General features: G+C 33.1%; 1 protein-coding gene across 1 annotated transcript in view; it reads left to right on the top strand.

Annotated features, from left to right (window-relative positions):
* Positions 1 to 541: 541 nt before the first annotated feature.
* The window catches only part of Prp31 (pre-mRNA processing factor 31), a 57,833-nt gene continuing 47,455 nt past the window's right edge, over positions 542 to 10,919 (top strand). The window contains exons 1-6 of the mRNA XM_089595583.1: positions 542 to 997; positions 1,102 to 1,299; positions 1,373 to 1,577; positions 2,150 to 2,319; positions 2,416 to 2,573; positions 2,676 to 2,966. Coding sequence (XP_089451709.1) covers positions 880 to 997; positions 1,102 to 1,299; positions 1,373 to 1,577; positions 2,150 to 2,319; positions 2,416 to 2,573; positions 2,676 to 2,966 — 1,140 coding nt within the window. The 5' untranslated portion in view covers positions 542 to 879. The remainder of the gene's footprint in view (positions 998 to 1,101; positions 1,300 to 1,372; positions 1,578 to 2,149; positions 2,320 to 2,415; positions 2,574 to 2,675; positions 2,967 to 10,919) is intronic.

Genomic DNA, 10,919 nt, shown 5'->3' with positions numbered 1-10,919 from the left:
TGTACAACTGCGCATCGCGTACGGTCAGGGACGATCAGGGACGATCGGGGACGATCGGAGAAGAGCACTTGTTCACTTTCGTCTCCGACTCGCTCACACCGTCCCCGACCGTCCCTGGATTGTAAGGTGAACGAATCTAAACACTCACATTATCTCTGGTTCTCTCTCTCCTTCGCTGCTACTGTCGGTGGAATAGTGGGGGACACTGCTGGGTGTAGGGGACTCGGTCGCTCTCTCTGTCTCACTTACTCTTACAAGTTAAGTACAAAATCTTCTTCGCAATTTTTTTTCTCGAAATTTTGTGCTTGTCTAAATAATTCAAATAGACCAAATCGATAGGAAATTTTTTGTTCTATACGCTGTTATTTAAATTTTTACTATAGCTCTTACCGGTACTGAGATATAAGCGAAATATAATTTCAAATGCGATTTTAACATTGATCCACTACTCGAAAAAATTTTTATTTATTTTTATCGTAATCAGCAGGTCAAATTACATAAAATATCAAAAACGCCTTCTTCTCCAACAACTTTCTAATTCAGAAGTTTCTCGGTTGGTCTATATGTGAGACGTGACAACGTTCTGTAACTGCTGGTGGTGATTGCGGATTACACCCCATGTGCCCGCGGCCTTAGCTTTAGTAATCGAAAACATCTAGTTATAACCTTGCAGGCTTCTTATGAAAAATTGTCTACTTTTTCTGTGATGCAAAATATTAATCATCTAAAATAGTTACGAATCCATATTGAAATGAACTTTAAGATTGATACAAGAATTTTAATAAAAGTTGCCTGAATAGTTCATTGTTATATAAATAACGCTTTATCCATTTGACTGGTTTTTATACAAGGTTTTAAATACTTCCTAACTGATTGAAAATGTCTTTAGCTGATAAACTTTTAGCAGATCTTGAAGATGATGCTGATATTCAAGAAGAAGAAATTTTAGAACAGTTTTTCCCGGCATCCTTGTCGTCATCTAAATTAACAGAGAAAGGTGAGCTTATTTTTTTTCCTCATTTACAAACCATCTACTGTTGACTGTAAATTTGAACGGATATAATGACCATGTATGTTTACCAATAACATTAAATTTGGCAGAAATTAAAGTTGATTCAATTAAAGAACTTGCAAAGTTGCGAGACTCACCATTAATGCGAAAAGTCACATCCGATATTGACAGTTATAGTAAAATTACAAGAAAATCTGTGGACATTGTTGGTCCAGTAGAATCTGACCCAGAATATCAGTTAATTGTTGAAGCTAATAATTTGGCTGTTGAAATTGATACTGAAATTGGTTTGTTAGACAGCAGCAGTCAGTCTTATCGATTATACTGCACTATTATATTAATAGAAAAATATCCTTTTAGCTACTATACATAGATTTACAACAAGTAAATACTCTAAAAGATTTCCAGAACTTGAATCCTTAGTTGTTGAACATTTAGAGTATTTAATGACTGTCAAAGAATTAGGTAATGACGTAGATAAGGCCAAAAACAATGAAATTCTACAAAAGTTTTTAACTCAGGCTACTATTATGGTTGTATCTGTAACTGCTTCCACAACACAAGGGTGATTATCTTGTTTTTATTAATAACTTTTTAAATTTCATTTTAATACGTTTTTTCTGCAGTGCCCATTTATTAAAAAAAAGTAAGTCAATTGAAGGTAAAACAATAAATTTCTTAAAACGTCAATTTTAACCCTACTACTTATGAAAGGTAGTTATGAGGATGTCTTTAGATTTATATTTCTACTTTTGAAAATAGTAATATTGTTAACTCAATATATTAAGTGATTGATACCAGAAAATTATTTTTTTGAAGAGATGGAATCATTAAAACTACTATTTATAAATAGTTATTAAACTTGGCCATTTTAAAAACAAAATAATTTACTATTTTCCCTTTTAAATTACCTTTATATTAAATTCGACTTACATGGACAGCCAATATTTATGCATCATATTTACCTAATTTAATTTTGTATTCTACATCTGTAAAAGAAGGGAAGTTTGCTTTCATTAATTCAACAGATAAATTTATACAGAAAATTTACAATTTAGATTAGTTCATCAAACATCTATTATTTAAAAATGAAGATTCTGTATATGAATAAATTTATTTTTATTTTCTACGGCACAGGCAAGAACTTACACAATTAGAGTTACAAGCTATTGAAGAAGCATGTGATATGGCTATAGAGCTGAACAGCTTAAAACAGAAAATATTTGATTACGTTGAAAGTAGGATGGCTTTTATAGCTCCAAACTTGTCAGCCATTGTTGGAGCTTCAACTGCTGCAAAATTAATGGGTTTGTAATTATAGTGTTTTCAAATCTATGACTTTTTTCAGTCGTTCTGTAAATTCTTATAAAAAAAAACAATTCAATTCCATTAAATATTCCTAGGAGTAGCTGGAGGACTGACTAAGCTATCAAAAATGCCTGCTTGTAATATTCTATTATTAGGTGCCAAAAAGACTACTCTTACTGGCTTTTCACAAGTAACAGCTTTACCTCATACCGGGTTTATTTTTTATTCTAAAATTGTTCAGGATACAACTTCAGTAAGATTGTATTAAAATATATTAAAAATGTAGATGTTAATGTGGTCTGCAAATAGAAAGTAAAAGGATGTTATAACTACAATGGTTTATTTAATGTTGTAGGACTTATGGAGAAAAGCTGCGAGACTTGTAGCTGCCAAAAGTACACTGGCTGCTCGTGTGGATGCTTGTCATGAAAGCACAGATGCACACATTGGTGAACAATTACGAGAAGAAATAGAGAAGAAACTAGACAAACTATTAGAGCCTCCTCCAGTAAAGTTTGTCAAACCATTACCTAAACCTATTGATCCGGGTAGAAAAAAGCGTGGTGGTAAGAGAGTTCGCAAAATGAAGGAACGATACGCTATTACAGAGTTCAGAAAACAAGCTAACAGAATGAATTTTGCTGATGTAAGTATACTAGAATACGCCATTGTAATGTACAATAATTATTTATACCAATTGTGTACAATTGAAAAAAAAAAAAAAAAAAAAAAACAAGCGAAAACTTTCATTTATTTCGCAGTTTTAGGAAAAATGAGGGTATGGGTCCCGAGACTCCTTGCAAATGTGAAAGATCCAAGTATCATCCCCATTCATAAAAAAACTATATTTGTAGATGTCAGATAGAAAGCAATACTTCAATGTGTGATTTTCACTTTACCTTAATTAACTTAACTAATCAAGCCTTTCGCGAACACAGCTTCGAATAGGGCGTCAATACTTTTCTGCAATCCATTCGAATGAGCGAGTGCGAGAGAGAGGGCACATAATTCGTCATCTCTATCGCACTCGCGCATTCAAATGGATTGCAGATTGCTACTGACGCTCGATGTGAACAGGGCACACTGATCCATTGCCGTTTGGAAGGGAGGTAATGGACAGCTATCTGTTTGACATGTGTCTAACGCATATTTGTAAGTTATAACTAAAAAGGGGAGACGAATTATTTGTTTGTAAAAAAAAGTGGGAGTATGATTTCAATCCCGAAAAAGTTTATAATCAGGATAAGCTACAAAATTATTATTACTTCGTATACTTAATTTACTATTTGGATATTTGCTATTTTGATGAAAGACTTTTATACCAAGTAGTGCACGCGTGCAAGAGAGATGACGGATCATTCGCCCTCTCTCTCGCACTCGCGCATTCAAATGGATTGCAGAAAAGTATTGACGCCCTATGTAAACAGGGCACACTGTTCCATTGCTCTCGGTTGCAGTAGCAATACTTTTTCTCCCTCTTCTCTAGATAATATTGCTTTTATTGCATTGCACACTCTATTGATGTTACGTCTGAACGCATCCTTAGGGTGAGTGCAGACTGCCAGACTTCATTTAATCTCACCCTTACATCATGGCTCTGTAACGCAACTTCTACTCTCGGATATTTGAATACGACGTGTAGTGCGTGAACAGCAAGTGTGTTTGTGTACAGCAGAATTTCTTGTAATTATATTATTGAAAATAATTTACCAGTACCTTAACACATGATGGACGATCTAACGTTGACAGCTATCGTGCGAATGCCGATGAAGGTTAAGTATTGCATTGGTAATTTTTTTTGCGAGAAGAGAAAGCTCAACTGATAGTCTGGGATCCATCAAACATTCACCGGAAAAAATTATTCGCATGAAAATTTTTGGTGCCACATAGTTTGGAATGTGCCACTGTATCTAAAAATGCATGTTGCCAGATTAAAATGTGGCCAAAATTTGTTCAAACAATTTTTTTTACAAAAAATGTTGTCTAAGTTGTTTATTTGGTCTAAAAAAATATTTTTATATTCTGTGGCATACTTGAAACAAAAAACTAATGGGATGTACATACCTAATCCCCACAGTTTTCGAGTAAAAAATTCCCAAAGTTTTGAAAACTACGTTTTTTTCAATTTTCAGAGCCTTGGTAAGGTATCAAAATAAAATATTTTTGCAAGGCATACCACATAAACATTAACTATTAACCTTCCCGTACAATCTCAAAAAAAAATTTTTTATTGATGAAAAGGCAACATTGTATTTTGCAATAAACGTTCAGGGCATTTTAGGGCGAGCTCCGGTGCAAACGTATACCTTGTTTACAATTTGTGGCTCAGCGTGTCGTAAACATACATAGGTGTATACACTCGCACCGGAGCGTGCCCTGAAACGGCCTGAACGCTTATTGCAAAATATAATGCTGCCTTTAATTTATGGAAATTTTTTTTTTGTTTTGGAGATTGTAAAGGAAGGTTGGTAGTTGATGTTCATGTTGTATGCCTTGCAAAAATATTTTATTTTCAAACTTTACCAAGGCTCTAAAAAAATAAAATAAAAAAAAGCATTTCCCAAAACTTTAGAAATTTTCTACTCGAAAACTGTGGGGTTTGTATCCTAATTAGTTTTTTTTCCGAATGTGCCAAAGAATAAAATAATTTTTTTTTTGACCACTAAAACAACTGACGAAATTGTTTACAAAAAAATTGTTTAAACAAATTTTGACCACATTTTGATCTGGCAACATGCATTATTAGGTACAGTGACACAATCCAAACGGTATGGCATCAAAAATTTGTATCCGAATAATTTCTCCCGGGGAATTTCTGATCGGCCCCGAACTAAGAGTAATAAATGGAACTTGATTATTTAATCACAAATATTACAACGAGAGTTATGACGATTACATAAATGCTTATAAATATGACTCTCAATTAACACCGGCTACTAGTTAGTTGCTTCTGCAGAAAAAAGGGCGAGCCCACAGGGTAAAGTCCTATGTAAATCCTAAATCAGAATAATAATCGTAGGGGGTGAACCAGGAAGTTGAGATAAATTAGATCAACATAGGGTACTCCTGGTAAAGGTGCAGCTTGCAGGCCTCGGCTTGATATTAAATTTGGCGGGAGTGAAGTTAGGAAGCGGGAATTGTTGGTGAGCAGGCAACCGATCGATTAGGCGTTGGTATTGATCCGTGGTGTAGCCGCTAGGTGAGGGACACCATCTGGTAGTTGTTACCGTCAGTAGATAGACGTCAATAGACGTGACAAGATGTAAACAAACTCAAAACCATTGAGTCAAGTATGGAGCAACCAAAAATAGAATAATCAATAATATACAATGTACTGGTGTCTCGTACCTTCATGCAAATATTGCAAATACGAAAAAACAGCATAAGTTCATTATTTTACAGAAGACTTAACAGTTATTGTGATAGGAAAAAGTGTAACCTCAAATATGCTTGTATGCAGAGCACACTTTCGAAGCACTGATTTATTACAGCTGTTCCAGGTGAAAAACTAATTCGTCTACGTATATTTTAATTAAATAACATTAATGTATACGTCGAAATTTACCTCACGGTGGATTCAGAAACATCGACGCTCCAAAGATAACGTTATTTCTTAACAAAATTTGCGAAGTCATCGTAAAATTTCTACTTTTTAGCAGCGCAAACAAAAAATAAGATCTGAGAATTGTTATTAACAACGACAAAATAACTACTCAGAATACAAATTTTGCTAACGAAATAGGTTATTTCTCAAATGTCGACAGTTTTGGATACGTCCTGAAGATAATTTCAACGTATATGTTACGTTTATTAACTCAACATACATGTAAATAAATTAGATTTTTACCTACAACAGCGAGCATACAATCAGAAAATATAGAACAAATCTTTATAAGTATAAATTGTCAGATCCGCAGTGTTCTACACTAGACTGATAGAATTAGATTTCACACCATTGAGAAAAAAATTAATTCCTATAAGCAAATAAAAAATTGGATTAGCGAGATGAAAGTGGTAGAAATTTCTGCAACCAAAAACGAACCTCTGAATTTGTTAGCAAAGTGCCCAAAAAAAATGGTAAAAGTACCTAAATCACCTAAATCGCGAACAAATCAAAAACAGTAATAGATGGAAAAAAAGTTGAATACAAAAAAGATGCGCCTTTCCAAGCCACTCAAAAGTAGCCTTGTTGAAATTAATTTCATCAAATAGTTTTTTTGCAAATTGCAAAAAACCGCAAATTTGGCCGTTTTTTGAAAAATTCATAACTCAGTCCCATTTGGATATGAAGAGCTGAAAATTTGATACTATGTTCCTTTCGTAGTCCTTAACACATGCTCCAAATTTCAAGATGATACGATTAATAGTTTTTGCAAACCGTCGTGTTAAAGAAAAAATGGTCCCTTCGAAAAATAGCTCTAAAAAAGTTTTGAGACCACTTGCGGCCATTTTTCAAACGTTCTGCTCTTCGTCAAGAGTTAGTGTTCAACATGCTAAAATTTCATAATCCCATCTTGTTTAGAAGTACTGTTAAAATTGCATCGAAAAACAGTGATTTTCGCAGCAGGCCGTCGGTGGCGCGTGGTGGGGCGAGCCGCCGAATTAGGCCACACCCACTTCCTCGCTGAGCGCTCGGCGCACTTTAGAGCGTGTAGGTTTAAAATGACTACGCGTTGTAAGACCAACGATATCTCCGGAACTAAGCATCAGAAATTAATGTTTTTTTTTAAATCTGGGGTAGCTTTCAATAATATTGAGATTTCAGTAAAATGTGATTTGAGATAAAAAGTATTTGTGTAGGATGTTATGTAATTATTTCATAAGCCCCTCGGCGAAATATATCGATTTTATCACATGTCTTTTCAACATTTAACGAAACAATAGTCATCATAAGCGGGAAGCTATTAACGTACGTGTCTAAAAACGCATTATGAAACTTATTTCCTGTATGTACGAATTAATATTTTTATAAATATTATAATAATGATAATAATAATGATAATAATAATTATTGTTATTTATTGCAATGCTGACAATAATTATGACATACATACAGTCAGGAAATGAAAATATGTAATGTCTATTACAAAAGTACTAAAATTTGCAACAACTAGTAGAATAATATTCAGAAGTACCGTTTTTCCATGACTTATTATTTTAATTATTATGTCGATACGCGCAATCTCAATATTATTGAAAGCTACCCCAGATTGAAAATAAACATCAATTTCTGATGCTTAGTTCCGGAGATATCGTTGGTTCTACAACGCGCAGTCATTTTAAACCTACACGCTCTAAAGTGCGCCGAGCGCTCAGCGAGGAAGTGGGCGTGGCCTAATTCGGCGGCTCGCCCCACCACGCGCCACCGACGGCCTCCTGCGAAAATCACTGTTTTTCGATGCAATTTTAACAGTACTTCTAAACAAGATGGGATTATGAAATTTTAGCATGTTGAACACTAACTCTTGACGAAGAGCAGAACGTTTGAAAAATGGCCGCAAGTGGTCTCAAAACTTTTTTAGAGCTATTTTTCGAAGGGACCATTTTTTCTTTAACACGACGGTTTGCAAAAACTATTAATCGTATCATCTTGAAATTTGGAGCATGTGTTAAGGACTACGAAAGGAACATAGTATCAAATTTTCAGCTCTTCATATCCAAATGGGACTGAGTTATGAATTTTTCAAAAAACGGCCAAATTTGCGGTTTTTTGCAATTTGCAAAAAAACTATTTGATGAAATTAATTTCAACAAGGCTACTTTTGAGTGGCTTGGAAAGGCGCATCTTTTTTGTATTCAACTTTTTTTCCATCTATTACTGTTTTTGATTTGTTCGCGATTTAGGTGATTTAGGTACTTTTACCATTTTTTTTGGGCACTTTGCTAACAAATTCAGAGGTTCGTTTTTGGTTGCAGAAATTTCTACCACTTTCATCTCGCTAATCCAATTTTTTATTTGCTTATAGGAATTAATTTTTTGAAAATTCTAATTCTATCAGTCTACACGCCAAAATCTGATGATCTCCCAGTATAGTACCCTGTCTTCAATGATCAGGTGAGAATTCACCTGAGTTCTCAGCTGATTTCTCAGGTCAAATCTCATGCCAAGAACTCAATTGGAAACTCAGCTGAGAAACCACCCGAGATCTCACCTTAGATTTTTGAAAAAAGTTCTCCTAGGAGCTTATTACTTTTTCACTTCAAACAATTTCTAGTCGCTTAAGCTATACGTTTAAAAAAATTTTTTTTAAATTTTTTAACCTCACGCGCATCGGGACTTGAAAAGTTTTCGAGAATGAAAAAAAGCGTTATCTATTAGATAGTTTTGTTCTAGTTACGGGGATTTTGTCTGATTCATCACAACTACCCCTTTCAAGATATTATCTAGAGCTGCTTTATTCCTACAATAGAATGTGTAACGTCGTTGGAAATATAATATGGCGCGTGGCACAATATAGCAAACGAGCTTCTTTTTCACGCACTCTCAAATAATATGTGTTAAATGAATGGGTTTAATATAAATCATGTTTAATAATAATAACAAGCGAAATGCCAATTCCCATTCAATGTGGTGGTCAATACAAAATAATGAATCACATATGTTTTTGCGACTCCCATGGTATGGGTGTCAAATAGTAGGGCTTAAAAAATGGAGTATACAAAACTAAGTGCCTTTTACTAACAAATTGAATTTGTCAAGTCAGGCTGATATTTATTATAAATGGTAAAAACAAAATGTTTGTACGAGTCACATAAAAATTAGAAAAGGTCGAACAACTCTTTTACGAAACTAAAAAATGGCGAATATATTCGAATAGTTGCTTTCACTGTATATCACGAAAGACTTTAAGAAAGAATGATGTGCAATAAAGTACATACAAAAAATTTTAATAAGTTGCAGGAAGATATGCAATCAGTACAACAAAACAGATGCAATAGTTCTTATACAAGACATGGACAAGATTTGCGTACACGTTAAAGTGTTAGATGTAATGTATTAATGCCCAGTACCAAATATTTTAAACGATTAATTATCAAAAAAACTGTATTAAACAAACAAAAGCATGTGGTCTTATGTTTTAAACTTTATTTTGACTTACATTATAGCGTATTTCTTCAAAACATACCGTTCTAACTAAGTCACGTGATTTTTAAAATGTATTTTAGTGCACAAAAAAGTTTTAAAAAACTACCTTATAACTTACGACAAATCCTTATATTCTATTAGATAGAACCACTTTTTTTCACTCAGCTTGTTATACTAAGGAAATCAGTATAAATTGTCATGATACATCATATGTAATTCACAATATGTAAAAAAATTAGGGTACGAGACATAGGACAATGTACTGACCGTTCGTTATTTTTTATTTGAGAACAAAGTAATAAATTTATCCATGAGTTATCTGTAATATTAAACCATATTTGCAAGCCCCCCTTAGTACTGCAGTGCAATAAAAACCAATAAAAAAAAATTTTTATAAGACTGTGATGTGCGTTCGCACCCGTAATTTCATGTAAAGTCTATAGCAAATCAAAGATTTATTTGTGTTCATGGGAAATACATTTACAAGAAAAATCCGAACACAGCACGATACTTTAATGGAAATATTGGTTTTTATTATACATAACAGCGATTTAAAGCATTAATATTATTGGTTCTTATTGAGAATCCCTGCCCAATTTCAATTGTAGTTATTTGGTACTACTAAATTAGTGTATTAATTTTCTATTATGAATTTTAACAGAATTTGTACTACTACATGATCAGTTTCTTATAGATTATTATCGTCATTTGCAGATATACTTGTAGCTCTCCTTTTGGCCGATGAAGTTTATTGGAATTTATGAGAAAAAGGCGATTTCTGCGCGCGATTGTTTGAAATATGTTGGAACTTATTTTACTTAACAGCTATTTATATGATTATTTCTATTGGTTCGTATTTAGTAGTATACTATTGTATTGAAAACTGTATAAGATTCGATGTTAGAAAAAAAATCATCCACTGAAGAACACGGTACATTAAACTAAACGTAAAATCGATCATAAAAAATAATTTATTTTAAAAGTACTGCAATCAACAATGATCAACATGGGTCTGCCTATAGTTTTACGATTTGTACGTATTTATATGTAAGTTTTATTGCCAAAACGGGATAAGTGTCAATAAAATTTCATTTGCTATAAGCACTAACTGTACAATAAATAACAGACAAATAATTTAACGTACAGATTATAAAAAGTGCGTACAATATTAATTAGATTAGTTACATACAGTATGCAACAATTACCTAATTAACTACATATGCTATGAAATAGTGATTCTCAAATCAAAACACAAATAACTGATGAAGATAATATAATTATGAGTCAAAATATTTCTTAATATTTATGTAGAAATAAGAGTTGACTAATTCCTATAAAATCGAGCTTATACTAAATTCCACTTTGCAAATAACACTTTACCTATTTACCAAAAATAATGTATGGGCTGTATACGATAAGTTTATATAGAATTCATTTATCGTATTGAAAGCATAAGTTACAGGATGGTTTTACAGATGAGTCCTAACACATTTTAAAAATTTTTTTTTGTCA

Source organism: Copidosoma floridanum, unplaced genomic scaffold (genome assembly GCF_036245765.1).
Source record: "Copidosoma floridanum isolate Cflo_tuat_1 unplaced genomic scaffold, Cflo_Japanese_pri ptg000026l, whole genome shotgun sequence".
NCBI classification, from domain to species: domain Eukaryota; kingdom Metazoa; phylum Arthropoda; class Insecta; order Hymenoptera; family Encyrtidae; genus Copidosoma; species Copidosoma floridanum.
Note: the sequence above shows the minus strand (reverse complement) of the source record. Positions and strands in the feature narration are given on the sequence as shown.